The 26,560-nt window shown below is 49.0% G+C and overlaps 1 protein-coding gene across 2 annotated transcripts in view; it reads left to right on the top strand.

The window, feature by feature from the left end:
• The window catches only part of CFAP53 (cilia and flagella associated protein 53), a 49,586-nt gene extending 40,413 nt beyond the window's left edge, over nt 1-9,173 (top strand). For both annotated transcript variants that reach the window (XM_043514977.1, XM_038402842.2), the window contains exons 5-8: nt 651-869; nt 6,246-6,462; nt 7,017-7,119; nt 8,836-9,173. In XM_043514977.1, the coding sequence (XP_043370912.1) occupies nt 651-869; nt 6,246-6,462; nt 7,017-7,119; nt 8,836-9,064 (768 nt within the window). In that variant the 3' untranslated portion in view covers nt 9,065-9,173. The remainder of the gene's footprint in view (nt 1-650; nt 870-6,245; nt 6,463-7,016; nt 7,120-8,835) is intronic.
• The last annotated feature ends 17,387 nt before the right edge of the window (nt 9,174-26,560 follow it).

Here is a 26,560-nt window from a genome sequence, read left to right as displayed (position 1 = left end):
ATTTTGACTCTCTCAAATATAAAATAGATTATCTCAAGTGGTTTAGCCCTGGATAGAGAACGTACATGCAAAACTGCCATTTGCACATGCAAAATTGGTAACTATGTGAGCAAATGGGTATGTAGATACGCCATGACACATGCTTTGCAATTCCAGTGGGGTTACTCCTGTCTCCAATGGAGCTATTCTGAATTTACAGTGGTGTAACAGGAAGCAGAGGTTGGCTCCATTATTAGAAATGTCTATAGTTAATATTTATTGTACACAGATTCTTTTGTGTGAAAATTTGAAAGTGTTCAGGTACAAATAATGAATTGCTGCTACTCTTGATTTGCAACAATATATGAATCATTATGCATCATAACTGTTTAGAGAGAGCGCCAGTCTCTCCAGTAACTTGGCAATGAAACATACATGATAATTAGAAAGAGAAAATCCTGAATTCTAATGAATATGCTAAAATGTTCACGCTTTAACAACTGTATTAGATGAAAATAATAAATCTGAAATCCCCTAGCGTCAGTGAGCAAAATCTTCAATATTTATCTTCCCACTTATATGTTCCAATTAAACTAATCCCAGCTATCTTTTTTGTTGTTGAAGTTATATAATGATCTTGCAAGTTGGCTACTCTTCTTTTATTGTTGCAGGAAGAGGAAAGGAAGCTGTTTAAACTAGAAAATGAGCGAATTCAGATGGAGAAATTACAGAAACAGAAGGAACACAGGGACATGTTGATCAACTCAGCTCGGGCAAAGATGAAGCGTCTTAATCGGGAAAAACAAGAGGAACTTGCTCTAGACATGAAGATCCTAGAACGACTTTTCCATGAATCCCAGGAAGACACAGAGGGAATAAAGCAAAGAAAAGTAAGGGAAAAGGGTATTTGATCTTTTTCAAATTGTGCAATAATGTCTGATCTCCTGATCTGGACTAATCCATTGACCGCAGTGGAGTTACATCGGAATCAAGCCCAATTCTGTTTATAAGTTGCTTTTTATATTTTATTAAGGTCTTTGACTGCGTATTTCATCTTTTCTTGCCTGCACTCTACTTTTCTAAAGGAGCCTGTCATCTTAAAGGAAGAGGGAAACATTTTAAAATTAATACTATTAGCTAGGTTTGTACTTGACCAGATTAGAGGTCTGGGGCAAAGGACTGGAATCCCAGACGATCATGGAATCTAATCTGGTCTGACCCACATGCTGCTTCTACTGTGTTCAAGTCAGTGGCTCTTTTCGGGTTTTACACAACCTGGCTGGGAATAGAGGTTAGAAAGCCTAATGCTAAGTTTTCTGCAGTTTCATGGATGTTGTTGACTGGATGTTTGTAACTGCAGAGAAAAATAAATCTTCTTTTAGCTGAAATGAAATTTATTACAATACTAACAAAATTGTTTGAAATCTTTAATTATGAGCTATATATATATATGTAGTTTAAGTTTACAATTGAAATGTTTTAAATGGCACAAGCTGACTTGAATTCAGACGTCTCTGTCTCTACTACAAGTTCACTAGCACTTAAGGTTCAGTGTTGCATTGTGCTTTTGGGCTTTTGCTTTTTTATGATTTATAAAGATAGCCTGAACGAAAAAAGGGAAGGGAATCCTGCTTGCTTTTTACTTTAGAAATTCAAGTCTTGTTTTTAATCAGGCTATTCGCAACTATTTTTTTTAACAACTATTTATCTCCAGTTTCCTTTCCTGGTATTGAAAGGATGTTTCTGTTAAAGTTCAACACCTGTCTCCTTCAGTTAAGATGCTAAAGCTTGTAATAAACATCTCTGTTTCCTGAAAACATCTGAGTTCAATAAACCTGCTATTTCTTAAAGTAAAAACAAGTAGATTCACCACCGCCTGGAAACAAAAAAATCTTTTGCAGGTTACCTTTAAAGCCGAGCAAGAAACTGCACTCTTTACTCTGCTTTAGGTGTTTATAAGCTAGTGCATGTTAGGGAAATGCTGCAAATATTTCCTACATTCATAGCATTTGTTCAGTTCCATTGGGGTTAGGCAACAGTGGGAACCCTGGTGTAGAAAAGGTACAGGTCTGCCACTGGCATTTAAGGCACCATGTCAGTTATACCAGTTCAAAGCAAAGTTAGATGACTTGGTGCTTAAAACACTGGTGGTACCCAGCATTGCTAGCAGTGGTGGAGCTGAACTGGTGTTATTAACAGTGGGATGTTTTTGCAAAGCTTCTGGCTCAGACAAGACTGGTGAAGTTATTGGCTGTTACAGGAAAAAGTCAGAGTCCTAAACTCAGATTATGGCACATAATTGAAAGAAAAAATAATTTTGAACAATGTAGTTAGAAAATGTATGTATTTGTATGAATGAGTCTGCGTATTCTGTTAATGATTTACCATAGGATTGTAAGGCGTTTTTTCATATTTAAAAGCACTGCAGTTTACTTTGAAAACAGGGCTAGAGTGTCTTTAGAAGATAGGTTTCAGAGTAGCAGCCGTGTTAGTCTGTATTCGCAAAAAGAAAAGGAGTACTTGGGGCACCTTAGAGACTAACAAATTTATTTGAACGTAAGCTTTCGTGAGCTTATGCATCCGATGAAGTGAGGTGTAGCTCATGAAAGCTTATGCTCAAATAAATTTGTTAGTCTCTAAGTGCCACAAGTACTCCTTTTCTTTTTAGAAGATAGGTTCATAGAATCATAGAGTATCTGGGTTGGAAGGGACCTCTGGAGGTCATCTAGTCCAACCCCCTCCTCAAAGCAGAACCAATCCCCAACTAAATCATCCCAGCCAGGGCTTTGTCAAGCCTGACCTTAAAAACCTTTAAGGAAGGGGAGCTTCCTCCTCCCTAGGTACCCCATTCCAGTGCTTCACCACCCTCCTAGTGAAAAAGTTTTTCCTAATATCCAACCTAAACCTCCCCCACTGCAACTTGAGACCATTACTCCTCATTCTGTCATCTGGTACCACTGAGAACAGTCTAGATCCATCCTCTTTGGAACCCCCTTTTCGGTACTCCCACAGTATTCTTGCCAGCAAGTTAAAGAAGGTTGTTGTACTAAAAGTCACTGGTCTGGGTTCTATTCCTAGCTTTGCCACAAAGCTGCTGTGTGATTTGGGGCAAGTTACTTCATTTCTCAATGCCACAATTTCCCCAGCTGCAAAATGAGGATCATGATTACAAAAAAAATGTAAAGAGTTTTGAGATCTACAGAAGAAAGTGCTATAGATGAACTAAGTTGGATCATGCCAGCTCAAATTATTCTTCTGTATTCAAATTTACTGTCTAGATTTGTTGATTCAAAATATTACATTATGCTTTAATGACAGGTTTAAGAGTAGCAGCCGTGTTAGTCTGTATTCGCAAAAAGAAAAGGAGTACTTGTGGCACCTTAGAGACTAACAAATTTATTAGAGCATAAGCTTTCGTGAGCTACAGCTCACTTCATCGGATGCATTTGGTGGAAAAAACAGAGGGGAGATTGATATACACACACAGAGAACATGAAACAACGCATCATCAAGGATCTACAACCTATCCTGAAGGACGACCCATCACTCTCACAGATCTTGGGAGACAGGCCAGTCCTTGCTTACAGACAGCCCCCCAATCTGAAGCAAATACTCACCAGCAACCACACACCACACAACAGAACCACTAACCCAGGAACCTATCCTTGCAACAAAGCCCTTTGCCAACTCTGTCCACATATCTATTCAGGGGACACCATCATCGGGCCTAATCACATCAGCCACACTATCAGAGGCTCGTTCACCTGCGCATCTACCAATGTGATATATGCCATCATGTGCCAGCAATGCCCCTCTGCCATGTACATTGGTCAAACTGGACAGTCTCTACGTAAAAGAATGAATGGACACAAATCAGACGTCAAGAATTCTAACATTGAAAAACCAGTTGGAGAACACTTCAATCTCTCTGGTCACTCGATTACAGACCTAAGAGTGGCTATCCTTCAACAAAAAAGCTTCAAAAACAGACTCCAACGAGAGACTGCTGAATTGGAATTAATTTGCAAACTGGATACAATTAACTTAGGCTTGAATAGAGACTGGGAATGGATGAGTCATTACACAAAGTAAAACTATTTCCCCATGTTATTTCTCTCCCCCACCCCACCCCACCCCCCACTGTTCCTCAGATATTCTTGTTAACTGCTGGAAATAGCCTACCTTGCTTGTCACCATGAAAGGTTTTCCTCCTTTCCCCCCTCCCCCCCCCGCTGCTGGTGATGGCTTATCTTAAGTGATCACTCTCCTTACAGTTTTCAGAGTAGCAGCCGTGTTAGTCTGTATTCGCAAAAAGAAAAGGAGTACTTGTGGCACCTTAGAGACTAACAAATTTATTAGAGCATAAGCTTTCATGAGCTACAGCTCACTTCATCTCCTTACAGTGTGTATGATAAACCCATTGTTTCATGTTCTCTGTGTGTGTATATCAGTCTCCCCTCTGTTTTTTCCACCAAATGCATCCGATGAAGTGAGCTGTAGCTCACGAAAGCTTATGTTCTAATAAATTTGTTAGGCTCTAAGGTGCCACAAGTACTCCTTTTCATTATGCTTTAAGAAACCTTTTTCTTGATTTCATCAAAAATGTTAATTTTAGCCTAATGATGCCTCTGATGCTAAAGAAACGTTTTCAGTCTTGATAAGGTGCAATAATGCTAGAAATATTTCATAATCTGAACTGAGTTTTGTTTCAAATTCAGGTTTAATTTATTTTTACAGTAATTGGTCAAACTTGTGAGTTCCTGCATTCAACTTGATGGCATTTCTCTGTCTGTTTGTTTGTAATGCAGTAACTTTTGAACACTGAATCCAACCAATTCCAAAATTTCAGGGAGTGTTGTAGGTGTCAATGGGCAGAATCTTATTAATTTTGGCACAAATGGGAAAATGGTAGGGGGGAATAGGGATTGTGACAGGGTGTACGAACCCTGCACCACACAGGAAGGAGTTAAGGAGTTGCTCTCGGCTGGAGTGGCCTGCCCTGCCACACCTGCAAGTCATGTCAGGAATGGAGGAGGGGTTTGACACTTGGGAAGTTCACTACCTCCTGGGCAGCTCTGGGAGGACAGCAGAGTGTTGAGCTTCCCACCTCCCAGGGAGAGGCCTGGAAGAGAGCAGAGCCTATACCCTTGCCTAAAAGAAGGCCTACGTCTCCTGAGGTGAAGGGCCCTGTATCCTGTTCCTTGTGCTAGGGAACCAGTGGACTTTGAGCCATACCCTTCAGAGTGCTACTGAGCACCCCACTTGAGTGACTGGACACAGTGTGAGCACACAATTCTATCACCTCCCCAAGAGGCGCTGTTGAAAGACCAAAACCCTGCCAGAGACACACACAGCCCATTGCATCTGATCAGCAGACCCATCAGCTTCAGAGGGGGAATACACACAGCCGCTGCCAATGTGCGGGGGAGAGCAATGGTATGGGGGGAAAGGGAAACCTGGGAGGAACACAGAGCCCCTGCCACCAGGCAAAGGGGCAGCAAACAGAGCCCTTAGCATGCGGGAGGAATGAGGGACATTGGTATGGGGGAAGGAAGGAGTGTGGAGCACACAGAAACCCTGGCATGATGGAGGGGTGGGGGATTGCAGGGAGTCCCTGAAATTGAGGGAGGGTAGCACACGGAGTTTATGCAGGCTGTGGAGGGATGCTAGGAGCCCCTGTTGTGTACAATGAGCTCGTCCTACAGATACTATGAATTGCACAATTCTCTGGTAATAATACTTTTCAGTCATAGGGCGTGAGTCTCTTCTCACATTAGTGTAAATCCAGTATAACTCTTTTTGAACTCAATGGAATGACCAGTGTAAAACTGGAGCACAAAGTAATTAAGTGACAGTGAGATGTGGCAGAGTTTGGAAAAGGGCATATCTGTGCTGCATCTGGGCATGTCTGTGCAAGCCTCCCAGCCCTGGTCAACTGACTTGTACTAGTGGATCTCATGCTAGTGCGCTAAAAACAGCTGTGTAGATGGTGCGGCTTTGGCTGGGAGCTTGGGGTCTGAAACATGTGGGGTGGCTTGAGAAGCCAAGCTCCAGCCAGAGCCACAACATCTACACAGCTGCTCTTAGTGCACCTGCGGAAGTCTGTGGACCCAGGCTGGGAGTCTTGCTCTTGGATGCAGCATAGATGTGCTCCCAGTCTTTTTCCCAGTCCACCACCAGACACTGCTTTCCATGAATAAAATGACTTTTGAAATGCCTTTTTGAACTAGTTTATTGAAAGTCTATATCCTGTCCACATTTCGTAGCAAGAGCTGTTGAAGGAGCAGCAGATGTATCGGGAATATCTGGCTCAACAATTGGAAGAGGAGAAGCGTCGAGAGAAAGAAATGGACAAGCTGCTGGAGGAAGAGATGGAGAAGTCTTGGGCCAAGAAGGCTGAGCAAATGAGATTGGAAAAGGAAGCTAGGAAACGGCTAATGAAAGATGTCCTGGATACGAGACGACTGCAGATTGAAGAGAAGTGTAAGAAATTTCAGCACAATTAGTCTGTAGTCAAGTACTGCCCATGGTAAAGTAAATGCAAGTCCTGTCATAGTCAATTGAGGTGGCACATGCTTTCCCTGAAAGCAGAATTAGGCCCCAAGTGCATGGGGGGACAAATGGGGGACCCTGGTATGTGGCACTGAGGGGGGCACACAAAGGAATCTGGGACACACAATGCAGAGACACTATTACAACAGATAAGACAGTGCTATTGCATTAGGGCCCAATGCTACAGCCTTACTCATACAAACAGTCTTTACTCATGCTAGTTATCCCGTTGACATGAGTGGAACAAAGACTAATCAAATAAAGATTATAGGAGTAAGCCCTTATTTCAGAACATTCAGAAATTGTATATGTGAAATCCTCTCTTCTAAGTGACTGATGTGGGTGGAAAAATACCAACATCTCTCCTGTTGCTTTCGTGCCTTTGCAGAAGCGGCAAGACTCAAGCCTGCCATTTAGAATAAGCTATTTGGGTTTAAGTTTACATCCTTCCAAGGTTAGCAATACATTTATTTTTCCTTTTGCAGTGGAGAGAAATGCAAAGCACCAGGAAGAACTTGCTCAGGACAAGGAACTATTAGCTGAAGCCATTAAAAAACTCAATTCTATAGAAGAAGAAAAATATTTAAGGTATTTTTCCTTATGCTGTCAATAAATTGTGTAATAAAGTTGGGTCTTAAACTCTTCAGAATTGAATAATTCTCATTTTGAAGTAGTAGTGTAATAGCAATGGGCTTTATTCTGTGCAAATTTTCTCTGCAAGTGCTATGCTGTGTAGCCAATTTGCTATTGACTATTCAGTAGTACCTATGTTATACTGTAATTGGTATTACACAACCACCCAAACCTGATTGTTCATACACAGTTGTATTCCACCAAGTGTAATTGGCTTGAGCTTACTGGTTGTTTTTAGTAAGTACATACCCATACACTGTGATTTAAGAGGTGTATTCCTTAAATTCTGTTAATAAAAGTTATTAAGGATTGTAACATTAGCTGAGTTTTCAGAGAGATTAATTTAGCTATTTAAGCATAAGAGTTGGAATGTTCTGGCTTATTGCAAAACTCTGTCCACCCTTGAAGAATATCAACTGACTGTGCATTCAGGCTTCTCACTAGCTTATCATTGCCTGAGGAAAAAAATACTAGTACTTAGCACTATCAGAAATACACTGGTTCTAGATGTCATGTACACAGGCCTTCCTTTACAGTTTCATGTTTTTACTATCCATAATGTTTTATCCACTTGATTCCTTTTCCATACAATTGCCCACTCTGATGCTTATTTGGAGAAAGTAATTGAGTAGCCCCTTCCAGAGCCAATCTCTCTTTCATTTCTTGGTGTTTTGGCAACAACTTTACAGTTAACAGAAAAGTTCTCAGACCATCTCTTGGCTTTGGTGGCAGTCACACACTGTGGAAGAAGAGGTGCTGGCCATAATACTTAAAACAGATGTGCTGCATTTTGTTGTCAGTGTCAGGAAGCAGAGTCTTGCCACATGGCTCTCACAGCACCTCATTAATGCACAGGTTTTGAGGAAACTCTTGACACTTAAGTACCATGGTGATGGGTGCTTTAGAAACACCTGAGGTAGGTAAGTGGGCTGTTCAAACAGCACTCCAGAGGATAGCAAAGGTAAAGTGCAGGTCTTGGCGTAGAACATACTTTCTTCTCACAAACCATTTCTCAGAGTAATGTTAGCATAAGACCATGGCAGGAATCTCTGGCCTGCCTTCTTAGATGGAAGTACAATAATAGAGTTATCTTAAAAACAAGAGAGGGAAAATTGGATATTAGGGTGCTACAGATGTGAACCATAACCAGATAAAAACCTAGACCTAACATTTAAGTATATTCCACATAATCCTTTGTCATCTCTTCACCACAGTAACAGACAGATAAAGAATTACACCGATTTTGTGGGGGGAAAGCATAAAACTTGTTGTTTAATGATTGTTTGTTCATTGATCATTGTTAAGTACTGACATTATATTCTGTGATTTATAAGCCACAGTAAAGACAGTTTGTGCCCCCAAAGAGTTTACAGTTTATTAAAATGTAGTGGTTGTTCATTAGAATAGTAGTTAATGATAACAAGTAGGAGTTCTAAGCAGTAGTTCACATAAGATTGATCAATGATACCTCAAGAAATCTGAGCTGTTCATTTTCTATCTTTATCTTCTAAAAGTATGTCTACACTGCCCATGTCACTAGCGTTTTTCAGTGCTAAAATTTTTGTCACTTTAGGGGGCTGTTTTTTCACACCCCTGAATGACTAAAGTTTTAGTGCTGAAAGTGGCAGTGTAGACACAGCCTAAATGAGACATTTGCCATGTCATTTGCAGACGAATGCAGGAGGCAAAGGAATATCGGGAGCAGCTGCAGGCTCAAATTACCTATCAGCAGCAGGCCCATATTGCTGAGGAAGAAGAGAAGCAGCGAGAATATGAATCAGGACTGGCAGCAGAGAGAGTTTACCAAGAAAAGATAAAAGACATTCTGTCAAGACCCTATATGAAACTAGCAGAAATCCATCCCTTGAGAAGAAAACTAATGTCTAATCTGCAAGTATAGCATTTACTTATTGTGATGTATACAACTTCATCTCCCTTTAGACTGTATTTAAAACAGTATATATGAATTTTTACTTTTCATACTAATTAATATATCTGGTTCCACTTTCCCTGTTTTTGTATGCAAATCATTTTAAGAAGCATATATAAGAATTAGACACCTTTTTCAAAAGGTTAATTTTTCCCCTTTGGATTTTCTTTGAGACAATAACTTTTCCTCTGTTTTAGATTCAGAAATTTTTACATTTTAAATAAAACATTGTGTATGAATAGCATCTATGACATGAACTGCATGTAAGCATTCCTCAAAATCTACAGAAAGACACATTTGTAGAAGAATTTCAGGAAACTTTAATTGGGCCATATAAATAGTTTAGCCTTTAAAGGGTCATTTTAATTATATATTTAAACAAGAACACTTGATGTACATTTTTAGTATCTTTGAAAAATATGTAGTGTATGTGCACTTTATTTCTAAGACTCTTTCAAAGGGCTAGTAAATATAAATCTTTATAGACCCTGGTGGCTAATAAGGATCTATGGAACTTCAAGATCTCCAAAACTGATCTGTGAAATCGTTGCTGGGATAGATTTACTGCAGAATAAGACTAAAATCACCCTTTCTTCCAACAAGGGTTATTCTCCACCTGTATAGGGTTCAGTCCTGCATTTCTTGCATACCCCAGATGTTCACACATACTTTATTTTGCTTGCACGAGATACAGAGGATCAGGCTGTGTCGCAGGGTGGTTGACCCCTTTAAGGGGAGTCAGGGCCCAACTGATGAATGCATCCGATGCACGAAAGCTTATGCTCTAATAAATTTGTTAGTCTCTAAGGTGCCACAAGTACTCCTTTTCTTTTTAGGGCCCAACCTATCTCTGACAGGCTCCTGTAAGTGAAAATGAGCCAATCCACACACACGTGGCTGGTTTGCTGGCAGGCAGTTAATGAGGCTGATAAAGGGGTACGAGTGCTGGGATGGGAGTTTCTAGAAACAAAGAGTTTTTGAGGAGAGGTGCTCCAAGGAGAGCCCACAAGAGCAGGGAAGCTAGGAGATGTGCTCCTGGAGACAGGGAACTCCCAAGACAGCTGATCAGGAAGGCTCATATAAGCAAAGACCCTAGATGTGCTTTTAGAGAGGAGAGATTTCTGAGGGTAAAAGTTACAGCTGTCAGCACTCCAAGAAAGCCTAGTCCCAGAAAAAGGATCTCCCAAATAGTGGTGGGTTGCACAGCCCATCAGGAACTACATGCTGTCCCAGAGAAGGGATTCAATTGACAGATCTCTGCCAACTCTTGCTCCAGGGAAGGATTCTACTGAGGTAGCAGCAAGAGGCCTGACTCCAGAGAAGAGTGCAGAGTCAAGAAAACTCTGCTGATAAAGAACCCAGATAGAGGGGAGAGGTGGACTCAGGTGGGAACAGATAAACTGACTGACTCCCAGCTACGACACTCAGTGAAGGTAGTCTCGTTGGGACACTGATTAATAAACTAGACCCCTCAGAAAGGGTTCTGTTCCCTGTGTAAAGCCTCATTGAACTTACTGATGGCATATTAGGGGAAACAGAGGCAGGGAGCGCCTGCAGCACCACACCTAGCTACACGCAGCACAGGGGCCAGTGGCACACTCCATAACATACTACTAACAGGATGGTCAGATTCTTAAGCAAAAAAACTGGAAAAATGTCAATACATGGTTAGATCCATGTGCAGAAGGGTTTTGGCAGTGGGTTGATGGGAAGCTTCTCTTCTCCCCTGTCTCTGGCTTCCCGTTCACAAGTCCTCCCCAATTAGCACCTGCTTCCCCTTCAGTGTGGGGTGGCCGGAGAGCAGCAGCTGCTGAGTGAGAGCCCAGCTCTGCAGGCAGCAGCGCAGAAGTAAGGGTGGCAATACCATCCTTACTTCTGCACTGCTGCTGGTGGCAGCTCTGCCTTCAGAGCTGGGATCTCAGCCAGCAGCTGCTGTTCTCTGACTGCCCAGCTCTGAAGGCAGTGCCACTGCCAGCTGCAGCGCTGAAGGGCAGTACTGCAACCCCCCCTACAATAACCATGTGACCACCCCACAATTCCTGTTTGGGTCAGGACCCACATTACTACAGCATGAAATTTCTAATTTAAATAGCTGAAATTATGAAATTTATGATTTTCAAAATCTTACGACTGTGAAATTGGCCAAAACGGACCATGAATTTGGTAGAGCTGTAGGCATAGGAGACGTGTCCTTTCCTAGGGGAAATGCTGCACCATCATCTATATATTTTTTCTAATGCCTTGTCATCTGCTCCTCTGTCTGGGACTAAAACAAATAGGATTTTCTCTAGTGTTTTTCTTCATGATTAATTGATTATGCTTTAATAATGAATGAGATATACACAATGCTTTGTTTTTTTGTTGTATTTAGCTTAAAGGAAGGGATATACCAACGTACGATCTAGACTAATGAGCAGCTGTGCTACCCTTGCACTACAACCTTGGGTGCCTTACAATGCCTTGCTGAAGGAGTTCCGATGTGGGCCGCTCACAAGCAGCCTTCCAGCATGCAAACCACACCCTGAGTGTTTGTGTGTAACTGCAACCTGCCGGCCTGGTTACACTCTGGCTCTCACCAGCCTTGGTTATACTGCAGGGTGACCCTAATACACTCTCAATCTTAGATTTTCCCCCCAGAAATGTATGTCCCAGCCCTCTCCTGGACAATACACGTTTATATAAGAGTCTGTTATTTTTATAATAGAAATAACATGCACACATCTTGCCATCCCAAATGGAGTTTCCCAAACACTTCAATTTAAACACACGGGATTAAGTAAAACAAGTTTATTAACTACATAGAGAGATTTTAAGTGAGCACAAGTAATAAGGCATAAAAATCAGAAATGGTTACAAGAAAACTAAAGATAAAATGCAACCAGTGTCTAGCTTAAACTATGTTAAATTCAAAGCAAGGTTTTCTCACCACATGCTCTCAGCAATCTTACTGACTGAACTTCTTAGATCAGGACCCCTTCCCTAGTCCAACAGCTACTTATTTTATCCCTTCAGGTGCAGTGAATCAATGGACAGGGGGATGGGGTGGGGGGCCTTGAGGTGTTTGTCCCTCCATTTTATAATTTCAGTTCCCCTTTTGAAAAATATTTCCAGCTGGGTACCAGGAGACAAAAAGTCTCTAGGGAAGGATGTTCCCTGCTGCTTTTTCTTTACCTGTTTGAGCTTCCTTTGGTTCCCTTCCTGCTTGATGCAAATTAAGCAAAGGACACATTCCTTGGTTTGAGACTGTTTGGAATATATGATAACACTGCCATACAGTGGAATCTTATAACTTTACATACAATGTTGCCACACATATTTTATCAGTATGGTACCAATCAGCAATTTATGAGTTTTCAAATGATACAAGGCATACTTTGTACAATGATTATTACAGTAATGTGTAGGATGTGAATACGGGGGTATGTTCTATTACAGCTCCCATATACAGGGCAACAATCCAGTTCGTGAATGGATAAAACAGGAGGCCAAACCATGGTACTTTATCCTAAACAGAGAAGTACATTGCCTCAAGTCATAAAACAGGATACTGGACAATCCATCCTCCAACTCCCAAATGGTCTGGAGAAGTTCAGGAAGCCAACAGCCAACAGAAAAGCCTCAAGTTATTCAGTTTCCTATTGTAGGCCAATATGAACCCATTCAAATACAGACCCAATGAGCTCTTCAAGTCACTCATAGCTGATGATGGATGAAATCAATGTGAAGAGCAAAACTTGGGCAGAAAAGATTCACTTTATGCTCTTTGCCCCCACACACCCTTCTCAGCCCCCCAAAAGGCTGAAAACAGAGAATGAAGACCTATTTGGCTAGAAAGGGGTGAATGAAAAGTTGGGCTCCTAACCAGTGGTGAGATTGCGGAGCGGGTAAGAAAGTAGCAGCACTCTGCTCTAGATCCATCCACAGTCTACGAGTTTCTGGATGTTTCTACTAAAACATGTGGCACAGTGAACTAGTTAAGTATTACAGTCTTCACAGCTAAAACCCCATTGAGATGACTGGTGCAGGTAGCACCTGGTTTAGAATGAAGTGCTGCCTTCCTCCCTTTACACACAGCCTGAGGACAATGGCTGACAGAGAAGTCTACCACGACAATAGGGTTGCCAATCTTCCAGGAATGAAAGATTAATCTTTAATTATAAAGATTATGTCATGTGATGAAATCTCCAGGAATATGTCCAACCAAAAGTGGCAACCAAGAAGGACGGTTTGGAATAGCTTTGTAGCCATGATGCTACCATTGTTAATGAGCTGTAGGAGCAGTTCTTGTGCATTCCCTACTGGTGAAGGTAAGACCTGTGGATCTATATGGTGGCCACTTAAGTCCTTTGTCCATACGAAGTTACCGTTTGCAGCCTACCCTCTCATTCCTCCATGTAGAGAAGTCATAGCAGTTCTGCTGTGTCCAGAGAATTCCATTCATGTGGGGAGCGATGTTGTTTCTGCAGTATTGGGTAACATTTAGAATTTTTTTAACTAAAAGGGTTGGAAATTTTCTCTCTCTTGTTTTTAATATAAGTGCTTAGCTTGTGCAGAAACCCCTGGACCACTAGAGAAGAGCTGATGGAATGTATCACCACACACTGGCTTATTCTCATCATGGATAGCAGACTTCTAAAGGTATGTCGACACTGCAGCTGGGGACATGCCTCCCAGCCCAGGTTGATAGACACATGCTAGCTCTGCTCAAGCTAGCATGCTCAGGGCTGAATTAACCTTTTGTGGGCCCTGGCGCCCAGACCGTGGCCCTGCCCCTGCACTCTGCCATTGAGGCCCCACCTGCCACTCACATAGAGGGTAGGGGGCAGAGGAGTGAGCAGTGGTCAGGGCCTCAGGGGCAGAGTGCGGTGGGGTGGGGAACCTTCTGAGTGTGGGCCGAGTGCCATGGGCACCATTGTAAACCTGGTACTGAACATGCTAAGCAATGCAAATGTTACAGCATCTTGGGCTAGCCACCCCAGTCCAGACCCAAAAGATTGGGTGGGGTTGTTCTTGGGTGGCTGATGGCTGTAGCTAGGCTGACCCCTGGTAGATGCAACTATGTTGATACTTCCATTCACCTGGCTACTGTTGCTCAGGGAGGTGGCCCTACACTGACTGAAAAACTCCTTCCATCCACATAGGCTATATCTACAGTACAGGAGTAGGCGGATATAGTATCCACAGTGTAGACATACCCTAACATACATCAAGTCATAAAATGAGCTACAATGAGAGCAGGACAAACCAGCTGCCAAGAATTAATTAGCTCAATTATTAATTAATATTTTAGTCACTATTCACAATGATGAGAAACTAACAATCAGTAAAAATAATATTAGCATGATGGGGCAGAAAGGGGCCCTATACCAGCAGAGAAGGGGATAAGGAGAGCCTATGAGCCCAACTAGCCCCGCTTCACTCTACCTGCAGCCAATGCCGAGCCTGGAGCGGGAATAAAAGGAGAGAACCTGGTTCAGTTCAGGGCTGACTGGGCAGGAAGCAGGATGGAGCTCTTCCTGAAGCAAGCTGTGCTTGCAAAGATAGTCCTGCTACCCAGAACAGCCACTGGGGAGGAACATATGTTTGGGAACCAAGCTGGAAGGAAAGGGTAGGGGTGCACTGGAAGCAGGGGGTCTGGCCCAATATTGAGTTACATTTGTTTTTTATTACTGTACGTTTTGGGATTGAGCCCTCCCTCCATATCCCCACCCTCAGACATGGATATGACTGAAGGGACAACTAGCTGATGGACCAGAGCCTGCCTCAGTGGACTCCAGAGATAGTCTTTTTCCCCTCCCTCCCCTGGGAGACCTATGGTCAGGTTGGGGTGCCTGGAAGGTCACCCCAAGGGGTTGTCATTGTTCCAGCCACACTACTACAATTATATACATGTGTGTGTATATACAAATACAGAGAGAGAACTTTTTCAACACTAAATGGAGATTTTTGTTTAAAAAAACCAAACAAACCCTAATCAGAAATGTTTTCATAAAACTATCGTCAAAGCTAAATGAAAACAAATTTTAGTTTGAACTCAATTACTCCCTTTCAGCGTTTGCATCCTTTCCATTGCAGCATTCCAGGGTGTTTCTGGGGCAGCACAACTCCATGATTTTATAACACAATCTAGCCTTAAATGTGTTAAGAATAAACTGCTTCTGTATGTGTTTTGTGTTCTCAGATTACTGTGGGCACTGAACGAACAATCTGTATCCATCTCTCAGGGAAACAATATGGACTCTTGGAAAAGGACAGGTTTTTTATCTCAGTTAGGTGCGTGAATTTAAAATAACTTTATTGACGTTAGTGGAGTGACTCCAGGTTTATACCAGTATAAATGAGAGGAGAATCTGGTTTTGCAATTTTAGTCCTGCTGGGGCAGTTTAAAGCACTGGGTACTTATCCCTTCAATTTTACCCTCCCCTATTTCCACACACAAAAGCTTTGTGTGAACCTACAGACAGAAGAGAGAACAATACACCAAACTTAGTCTCCCCTAATACTAACTAAAAAGTAGAGTATACACTGGGTTTTGGTTAGTGCTTTGACTTCAGTAGACACGTACAATAAGAATATGCTTCCTATGTGTAACTGGGGTAGGGATTATTCATAAACCTGAGAATCCTGCAACCAGCGAGAGAGGAAGGTGTGACGGGGCAAGGCCAGATGGCTATAGAAAAGTAGTCTTATTGGGATCCGGGAAGTGGGCGTGCGAAGCCCGTCCACCGCTAAAGGATCCCCCCCAGCTTAAAAGGGATCCACAGGACCTAGATGCCCAAAAAATTCCGGGGGACAACTAATAAAATAACAGGGATAGGAGTACGGTCAAAGGGTCAAATTAAGGGAACCGGACGGGGACACCGAGCAGAGAACCCCGGACAGCGCCCACTACTCCTCAAAGGCGTCAAGGGAGTCAGAGGACGCCGCCCAGAGGAACTCTGCCCGGATACGTGAACGGACCGAGGATCGGAAATAGGCCCCACAGTCACAGGAGACTCCATCGGCCAACCTCCTCACTCTGGTTTTGTAGATGGCCATTTTAGCTAGGGCCAGGAGGAGGTTAACCAGGAGATCCCGTGACTTTGTGGGGCCACGGATAGGGAGTGCATAAATGAGAAGGTGAGGGGAGAAGTGCAACCAAAAACGTAATAAGATATTGGTGAGGAGCCGGAATAGGGGCTGCAGCCTGGCACACTCCAGGTAGACATGTGCCAGGGTATCCCTCACGCCGCAAAAGGGGCAGGTGTCTGGGATTGAAGTGAACCGCGCCAAGTACACGCCCGTGCTCACAGCTCCATGAAGGAGCCGCCAACTGACATCCCTGGTGGGCCTTGGGACTACGGTGGAATATAGGCTGGCCCACCGGGGCTCCTCACCCTCCAAAGGTGGCAGGAGGTCCCGCCCTTTTGTATCGGGGCGGGACACGAGGGTGCGGGCGTGAAGGGTGTGGAGCACGAGCGTGTAGAGATGTTTTCTTGGCGCGGTTTGAAAGCAGACCGGCTGCATCTCGTGCAGCCGGCTTCTAGTGAAGGGGTGAAGGGACCGGTTGGGTCTACGGAGCAGGGGTCCAATTAAAAGGTCCGGCGGGCCTGGGGTAGTGGGTGGGCGGGGCGTGCCCTCGTGCAGGACCCGGTAGAGATAAACCCGAGCAGCGGGCGGCAAAGCGGCTTTCACCTCCTGAAGTATGCGTCGGGGAGTACAAGGTCTGGAAAGCCCCATACGCTGAGCGAAGGTTAGGGGATCCAGCCAGTCTCCCCGGTCATAGTCCAGGAGGTCTCCGACTCTTGTGACCTATGCCTGGACCAAACTCTGGCGCACCGAGCGGGACTCCGCCACCTGCAAACGGAGCTGGGGGTTGTATAGCAGGGGCTCCGCGAGGAGATCTGCCGCCTCGGTGGCCGCCACGGACCTGGTCGTTGTAAAGAGTTTCCAGGTCCGGAGGAGGTCCTGGTAGAAGACTGGCAGCTCGGAGAGGTCTCGCGGAAGACCTCTCGGATGGAGATAAAGGAGCTGCCGGTCGTATCGGAGCCCTCGGAAGCGGCGCAGGAAGGCGTGCGCCAGTATGCTCCACGCCGGACTACCTGCACCATAAAGGAGCCTCTGTAGGGTCTGGAGGCGGAAGACATGGACCTGAGTAAGCAGACATTTGAGGCCTGCCCTCCCTCCTCCACAGGTAGATGGAGAACCCCTGCAGGGACCCAGTGCAGTCCTGACCAAAAGAACTCCAGAATCGATGTCCGCAGGTTGGTCAGGAAAGCCGGGGCTGGGACCAGGGTGTTGAGCCGGTACCAAAGCATGGACAGGATTAGTTGATTAAGCACTAACGCTCTCCCTCGAAGGGAGAGGCACCGGAGTAGTCCTGTCCATTTCCGGAGCCGCTCTATCACCCCGCCCTCTAAATTCTGCCAGTTCTCCGGCGGAGAGGGATGCGTGGCAGAAAGGTAAACGCCCAGATAGAGCAGCGGACCCGTGCTCCACCGGATGGCCTGAAGCGCGGGTGGGAGGGAGCTCGCCTGCCGCCAGTCCCCTACCACCAAGCCAGAGCTCTTGACCCAGTTGACCCGCGCGGAGGAGGCTGCTGAATAGATGGCCTGGCAAGCCTCCACTCGCACCAAGTCGCCCGGGTCCTGGACCATGAGGAGCACGTCATCAGCGTACGCCGACAGGACCAGCCGCAGCTCCGGCTCCCTCAGCACCAACCCTGTCAACCTCCTTCGGAGGAGACAGAGGAAGGGCTCGAGCGCCAGAGCGTACAGCTGGCCTGAGAGGGGGCACCCCTGCCGTACTCCTCGCCTGAAGTTGACCGGTTCGGTCAGGGTCCAGTTGAGTCTTACCAGACACTCTGCGGAAGCGTACAGCACCCGGAGAAAGTTCACAAACCTGGGTCCGAAGCCAAATGCCTGCAGAGTGCTCAGGAGATACCCGTGATCCATCCTGTCGAACGCCTTCTCTTGATCTAAGGACAGGAGGGCGAACGACAGACCATCCCTACACCCAAGTTCCAATAGGTCCCGGACCAGATAGAGGTTGTCGAAGATGCTGCGGCCCGGGACGGTGTAGGTCTGGTCTGGGTGGACCACGTCCGCCAGCACGGACCCTAGCCTCAGGGAGATGGCTTTTGCCACGATTTTGTAGTCCGTGCTGAGGAGCGAGACGGGACGCCAATTTCGTAAATCGCGGAGGTCCCCCTTCTTCGGCAATAAGGCCAGCACGGCTCGCCTGCACGAAAGAGGGAGGACCCCGCTCTGCAAAGACTCGGCCCAGACGGTGACTAGGTCTGGGCCCAGGACGTCCCAGAACATGCGGTAGAACTCCACGGTCAGCCCGTCCATGCCCGGAGATTTATTGGTGGGCATGCGACGGAGGGCTTCCGAGAACTCGGCCAGAGTGAGGGGCAGCTCTAGCCGGTCTCGGTTGCCCACGCTGACCGTCGGGAGCTCCTCCCACAGCACTCTGCAAGCGTTAGGATCGGTCGGCTCCGGGGAGAATAGGCTTGCGTAGAAGGCTCTCGCCGTCTCGCACATCTCCACCGGATCCGTGAGGGGGGTGCCATCTTCTGCCAGTAGGCAGATGATATGTTTCTTAGCCCCCCTCTTTTTTTCCAGGGCGTAGAAGAAGCGGGAGCCGCAATCCATCTCCCGAAGGAGATGGATGCGGGATCGAACAAAGGCACCCCGGGCCCGATGGTCCTCGAGGGTCCGGAGCTCCTCCCGTTTCTCCCGGCACGCTCCGCAGAGGGGTGGATCCTCGGGGCTGGCGGCCAGACGCCTCTCCAGCTCTAAGACCTCCCGTTCCAACTGCTCTATCGCTGCATCCCTCCGTCAGCTGGCGCCCCGGGTGTAGTCACGGCAGAAGAGCCGGGCGCGCACCTTCCCTACGTCCCACATTACTACCGTCCTGCCGAGGGAAAGGCACGCCGCTGCCCTCGCCAGGCCAGCCAGAACTCCCGGAAGGACGCCACGAAGCCCGCATCCTCCAGCAAGCTGTTGTTAAAATGCCAATAGGCCGGCCCCGGCCTCTCCGCGCAGAGGGAGGCTGTCACGGTGGCTATGTGATGGTTAGAAAATGGGGCCGGCCGGATGCTGGAGGAGTGGGCTCGTGTAAGATGAAAGCGTGATAAATAAATGCGGTCCAACCGGGAGTGGCGCGACCGATGGGCCTCCACCCGGACAAAGGTGAACGTGGAAGTGTCATCCGGGTGGTGGTCGTGCCAGACGTCCACCAGGGAGTGGTGTTCGACTATCTCCTGGAGGATGGCGACGGCGGCCGGGAGCGGTCCCGTTCCTCAAGGGTGATGTTAAAGTCCCCTCCCAGGACCAGGCACTCCTGAGGATCCAAGGTGCCGAGGAAGGCGGATGCCTGCTGATAGAATTGCAGCCGCTCCGGGCTCGCTGCTGGGCCATATATGTTGACGAGGTTGACTACGAGCCCCTCCATGCGGACCCGGAGGTGCAGCAGGTGACCCGGCACAGCCTCGGCGACCCCCAGCACCTCGGGCCGTAGGTCGGGGGAGAACAGGGTTGCCTGTCCACCCGTATGAACTGTGAGGTGGCTAAAGTAGACCCTGTCCCCCCAATTCAGCAGCCAGCTGTCTTCGGAGGTCGGATCCGTATGGGTCTCCTGCAGGAAAACCACAGAGTACCTCCCCTCTCGAAGGAAGGAGAGCACCTGGGACCTGCGGAGACCCATCCTACAGCCACGGGTGTTCAATGTTGCGATGGTAAAGGGTGCCATGAGGAGGGCTGGGGGGGGATCCTCGCCGGCAGGGATGCTCGTGGCGCCCGGCGGGCCGCGCAGCAGTCCGTGACCCACCCCGTAGGTGAGTAAGGAGTCACGGAAGTGGCGGACCCGCTGGTAGGCCGCAGCGCCCTGTCTCCCGGTTCTTTTCCCCTCCCCCATGAGGGCCCTTGCGGCCCGGAGGATTTGATTAAAGTCCCCCCATCGCTGGAGGGCAAGCTGGACTTTGTTGCGGGAGCCACGGACGTCTTCTAGGAACTCCCGCAACTCCTCTCGCAGCGCATGGGGGGCTGGGGTTATGGTCTGGTTGCTCCCCGATGGGGCCCTTGGTACAGCCCCCTGGCCCAGCGAGACGGGCAGACAGGGTGCGGACCCCCGACGGGGCTCCTGATGGGTTGACCTGAATGCTGGGGCGATAGGGGGCGGCGGGGGGAGGATAGCAGCCCCTGGTGGGTCGGGACGGGCAAACACAAAGGCCATTCCCTGGGAGTCATCTGTTGGAAAGGGGAAGGAGACTGTCCCAGGGGTGGCAATAATATCTCGGGAGGTGGGCGGGATAAGAGCAGGGGCAGGGGTAGAGGTGAGAGTCTGAGTCGGGAGAGGGCTCTCACTGATGCCGGGTGCAAGCTCTCTGGTGGATTTGGCAGCCACGGCATCAGGAGGTGGACTTTCTTCTGTAGGGTCCTCTTCCGGAAAGGAGGTTGAATGCTCCTCACCAGCGAGGGATGCCCCTGGTGGCTCAGGTTCCAGCCGCGTGGCACTGGCCGTCGCCTCAACTGGCTCGGCGGCTCTCAGCGGGGTGCCCTCTGCAGCCGGGTTGATGGAGGAGTCCAGGGGCTCCTCGGAGGTGGGAGCAGAAGCAACGGTTAGGGGGAGGTAGTATGGGGAAAGGGGGGCTGAAATGAAGTCGCCCAGATCGAGGCCCGCTGGCATAGGATCGTCCTCCCCCTGGGTGACCGGGGTCAGACCCAGGGCCTCGATCTCCTCATATATAGAGGGGAAATTGTTTTCCGCTACCCCGGGATTCTCCCCGCCGGCACCTGACGCGACGGTTACTTCGGGGCACACTGGGGTTTCAGATGGTGCCTCGGGGGTCTTGGAGGGGAGGGACTCCCGTGGAGGGGAGATACCGCCTTCTAGTGCTGCCACGTCTTCCCCAGCCGGCTCTGGTGGATGGAGCACACCCGTGGGTAGAGCGGAAGGCTCGGCATCGGTGCCCCCCTTCCTGGTCTTCCGGGGGGCCTCCGCGTCAGATGGGAGGAGGGGAGCTCGAGCCTTCCGCTTGCCCCGCTTCCCCTGGACTAGGGCCCAGCCCTCCATGGCATCATCCGGGGGCTGGCTAACAGGGGTTGTGTTAGGGGGCAGAGGCGATGGCTCAGGGACTCGAGGGGGTAACGGTGGGGCAGCACAAGGGAGGGAAGATTCCCCTTGGGGTGGGCCCTCTCCCATGCTTGGCGGTGTCCCTGCCGCACCCTCCTCCACAGGCCCCGCCAGATTGCAAGCAGTGGGGGCGGGGTTCTCCCGCTCGTCTGGGCATAGTGGGGGAGGTGCCCCTTGGGCCCGAGCGGGAAGAATGGTGGACTGGGAAGGAGGAGGGGCGGTTTCGGGCGCCGGGCAGCCAGGGGCGTCGGCGATGACGGGGCCGGTGCCCTGCCGGGGCTCGGGTGTCCTGGATGCCCCTTCTTCCCGGGCCAGGGGGCAGTCCCTCCGGACGTGCCCCATCGCCCGGCAGAGGTAGCACCGGGCCTCCCCCGTGGAATAATGCACCCTGTAAGGGGTCCCCTGGTAGGGGACTAGGAAGGACCCCTCCAGTGCCTCTCCGTCGCGCGCTGCCGGCGGCAGTTGAAGCTGCACTTGCCGGCGGAAGGAGAGGACGTGACGGAGGGCGGGGTCTTTGCAGCCCAACGGGAGAGGGCTGATGACAGAGATGGGCTTCCCTAAGGTAGAAAGGGCGGGTAACAGGACGGCATTGGGGAGAAAGGGAGGGACGGAGGTCAGGACCAGGCGGACGCCCAGGTCCTCTAGCGGGTCTAAAGGGACGAACACGCCCCCGGCCGCCAGGCCCTTCTCCACCGCCTCTTGGGCGGCGGCCTCCGATGCTAAGAAGAAGACGACCTTGCCATACATTTTGGAGGCCGCCACAATGGCCGTGGGCCCCACCACCCTCGCCAACGCCCGCACATAGGTCTCCACGTGGGGCGAGGCGGGCACCAGGAGGCAACGGACGCCGTGCTTCCTGGTCATGGTGGGAAAGGGGCCCCGGCCGCTATAGATGGTAGCGGAGGCGGTGGGCTGGGGAAATGATGTAGCGGCAGGCGGGGGGGCTGCCGCCACCTGGGCGTATGCTCTGGGGGCCGGGGGAGGGACACCTGCAGAGCTGGTGGAGGGAACAGCGGGGAGGGGCACCCCAGCTGGAGATGGGGCCGGGGCATCGGGGGCAGCCCCTGTCATGGAGGGCCTGGTCTTTTTAGCAGGGTCCTTCCCGCCGGCTGGGGGGGCTCCCCCCAAATCTGAGGGGGTGATAGATGTGGCAGCAGTGGAGGTCACCCCGGTGCCTGTCGCTGCTGGTGCCCCAGCGGGGGCGATGGCAGATGGTTTGGCAGCGGAGGTAGAAGCTTGGGGGGGTGACGGAGGGGTAGGTGGGGGAGGGGGAGCTCGGGCTGCTAGAGGGGTCTCCCCGTCTCATCCCCCGCCATCATGAGCAAGGAGGAAAGGGGGGACACCAAAAGGAGGAGGGGAGAGGGGAAGCAGGTCGACCACTCCTCCCCGCTACGCTGCAGGCAGGGGAGGAGGGCGCCAAAAGGGGTGGGCTGGACGGGGGGCAATCAGGGGTTAGGGGTCAGTCACCGACACAAGGTGGAAATTCCGGCTCCTCTTGGTGCACTATGGGGGGGGGGGATTCAACAACATTGAGGGTGCAGTGAAGAGGGTTGCAACTAAAATGGGGAATTGCACAAGCGCATGGGAGGGGGCATGGGCACACGGAGTGAGGGGCTAAGTGGTCTGGGGGTAGAACAGGGAAACCAAGGGGCTAGCTTCAGAGGCTGGGGCGGAGCAAACAAACAAAGGCTGCAGAAGGAAATGGGCGGGGCAGGCAAACAAACTGAAGCTAGTAAGGGGGGCTGGAGCAAAAGAGGGGGGCAAAGCAAGTGGCAAATGGGGCAGGTAGTAAAGGGCAAAGCTGGGGGTTAGGCAGTCCGGGGGGGGCACATGTGCCCATGTGCACTTGCACAAGTCTTTTTAGCTTGCTGCTGCTTCTGGCCCAACGGGTGGAAATAGGGCGTGGCAAGCCAAGCAAGCAGCTGAGTCCAGAGGCAGGAGCTGAGGCAGATGGTATACAGCCAGTGGGGGTGGTGGAGGGGGCAGCGGTGGTAGTAATAGTGGTGGGGGTTGGGGGGGACACAGATGGATCGGGGGGCAGCTCCACGCCACACCCCCGGTGTCCCTACAAACACAGTCAAAACCCCCACCGCAAGAGCACCGTTTGAAAATTACTCAGTCTTAGGGCCCCTCCACGGTGGTCTGCAAAGTCTCTAGGTGCTGCCCCACTGGCAGATGATCCTCTTCTTCTCCTCCTCGGGCTTCAGCAGCTCCAGGCAGACGGCCCTCTGCAGCAGCAGCAGCTCCAGGAACTCCAGGTGGTCTGTCCAGGCAGGCTGAATGGACCCTCTCAGGTGGTGTGCTGGTGGTGGTGCCACAACAGCAGTGGCTGGGGTCCCCACTCCTCCTCTCTGGGGGAGTGGGCTAGCAGCCCCTCCCCACCCGAGGGCTGCAGTTGGAGCAGTAGCAAGCACCAAGAGGGGGGGTCCAGCAACCAGTAGCAGAGAAAGGTGGGGGGTGTCTTGCCCAGCCAGGGGAGCAGCTGGAGCAGCAGGGAGAGCTTAGGGCCTAGCAGCAGGAGTAGCAGCTTCCCACCTCCCTCCAAGCTAGAAGGCTATGGGAGAGCACTGGGAGGGAGAGAGATTCACCAATCCCTGGCACCAGGATCAGTGAAATGGCAGCTGCTCCAGGTCAATTAAGACACTTGGGGTCAATTAAGAACTTTCCAGAAGGCAGGGAGAAGGCTATGTTGATTGGGACACCTGAAGCCAATCTGGGGCTGGCTGAAACTAGTTAAAAGCCCCCCAGTCAGTCAGGTGGGGGTGCATGTCAGGAGCTGTGGGAAGAAGTTGTGCTGTTGGAGAGGCTGAGTAGTACACACCATATCAGGCACAAGGAAGGAGGCCCAGAGGTAAGGGTGAAGTGGAGCTTGATGAAGTGAGGGCTGCTGTGGGGGAAGTAGCCCAGGGAATTGTACGTCATGTTTTTAAAAGGTCAGCTACCATAGCTGATACTATTAGGGTCCCTGGGCTGGAGCCCGGAGTAGAAGGTGGGCCTGGGCGCCCCCTCCCCCTTTGCCCCCTCTTTAAACACTGAGACTGGGAGACAACAGAGACTGTGCAAGGAAGGATAACTTCTCCTCACCGACTTATGATGAAAATGGCTCAGACTGTGACTCTTGTCCCTAGAGAAAGAAGGGTTACGTGGAGGGTCACAGTCAGCCTCTGAGGCTAGCGAAATCCGCCAGGAAACACGGGACCCACCGAGGCAAGGACAGAGCTTTTGCCACAAAGGATAATTCAGTGGCTAGGCTGTTAGCCTGGGATTTGAGAGATCAGTGATTAATTCCTTGCTCTGCTGCAGACTGCACGTGGGACCCTGAGCAAGTTAATCAAGTATCTCTGTACCTCAATTTCCCAACTGTGGCAAATGGGATAACAGAACTTCTCTACCTCAGAGGTGGTGTGAGAAAAGCTACTTTAAAGATTGTGAGATGCTACAGTGATAGGGGGCCATCGAAGTACTTGGATACATAGAAACCCCATGTTCACTGTCTCGGTGCAAATTATAGGTTCAGAAGCAAGATTAATCAAGTAGTTAAAATATATCTCAGGTGAGGGTCAAAACTCCCAGAGATCTATTAGGTCCTAATCTTGCAGGCCAAACCCATGAATTTTACCCAAGGACTACAGGATCAGACTGTAGTGGAGTCCGCTGCAGAAAACCTGAGGTCCCACTGGGTAACTAGAAGGAGCTTAATGTAACCAAAGTCTTCTGGGAGAAGGCATGCATCTTGTGACTAGTACAAGAGGGTCTGGTGCCTTCACTGCATCGCATACTTAAAGCGATTCCAGTCGAGATGGGTAAGCTCCACCAGAGTCAGCTGAACATCTGAATGTAGAGGCTCAGGCTGACAGCTGTAATAGCATCATTTAAATGCCCCTTAAAAATTCTGTCCAGCTGAACAATGCAGTGAGTGAGGTTTCATGTCAAGATTAAAGAATTTCAATTCCTTAGTCCTATTGATTTCCACTTCTTAGTCCTTTCTAGTTCCTTTGACCTTCCCTTTTCCTGCAGCAAGCTGGACAAGTGAATGCAGTAGAATGTGGTTCAAGGCTTGCTCATGCCTCATGTTCTAAACAATAACAATTTTATATGTTAAAATTATAGTGATGTGCTGGGTCTAGGATTATACCAATCAACATAATATCAGCTAATCCTTAATCTCTTTTATAGTGATTTACAACTCCAAAGCCCCTTAAAGACATCATTAGTCAACTATGTATTATTCTCCTCATGAAATTGTTGAACTGAAGACACTTTTAAACTAAGCATTTAGTATTGGTACCAATTAGTGTAGCTGTAATCTAGCCATGTTACTGCATAGCCAGTCCTTGGAACACACTTGTCAAGAGGCAGTCCGCCCATTTAGGATGCAGGTGTTTGAAGCCTGTTTGCGCAGTCTTTACCTGTTGTGTGTGTACATAAGGACTGTGGCATTTAAATATACACTTTACTATTGCCTTCATTATCAGCATAGCTGGACACCTCATATGTTAATGAATTGATTATCACAACACTCCTCTGAGGTAGGGAAATATTATCCTGTTTACAGATGGGCAAGTGAGGCACAAAGGTAAGTGACTTGCTCAAGGTTACACAGGAAGTTTGTGGCAGAGCCAGGAACATAACTCAGATTTCCTAAATCTCAGACCAGTGTCTGAATCACAAGACCATAAGCTCTTAATGAGATCTCTATGGCTACATCTACCCAAGAGGTGCTACAGTGGTGCAGCTGTACCAATGCAGCTGTGCAGCTATAGCACTTCTGGTGGAGACGCTGTAAGTGGATGGGGGAAGAGTTCTCCCGTCGGTTCAATTATTCAACCTCCCATGAGAGGCAGTAGCATCGTCGATAGGAGAAGCTGTCCCGCCAACATAGCGCTGTCTTACACCAGCACTTAGGTCAGTATAATTTACTTCGCTTAGGGGTGTGGATTATTTCGGCCAGGGGTGAGGGCTCTGGGTGGGGCTGAGAATGAGGAGTTTGGGGTACAGGAGGGACTCAGGGCTGGGGCAGAGGGTTGGGGTGTGTGTGTGGGGGGGAAGTGCTCCAGCTGGGATGTGGGCTCTGGGGTGGGGCTGGGGATGAGAGGTTTGGGGTGCAGGCTGCCCCAGGGCTGCCGGGGGGGAGAGAGGACTCCCCCTAGCCCTCTTTTGCCACAGCAGCCTGGGGCTGGGGGAGAGGTGCCTCTCCCTGCCTGCCTGGCCCTTGATATCCTGCTGCGCAGCTTAGAGGAAACTTAGTCCTGGATCTCTCTGCAGCATTCAAAATTGTTGACCACACGATATTGGTGTCCGACTTGAGAGAGATGGCAGGGGTCTAGGGTAATGCATTAAAATGGTTGG

Source organism: Dermochelys coriacea, chromosome 5, assembly GCF_009764565.3.
Source record: "Dermochelys coriacea isolate rDerCor1 chromosome 5, rDerCor1.pri.v4, whole genome shotgun sequence".
Classification (NCBI taxonomy): Eukaryota; Metazoa; Chordata; order Testudines; family Dermochelyidae; genus Dermochelys; species Dermochelys coriacea.
The sequence above is the reverse complement of the archived record's forward strand: the minus strand, read 5'-3'. Positions and strand labels throughout refer to the sequence as shown.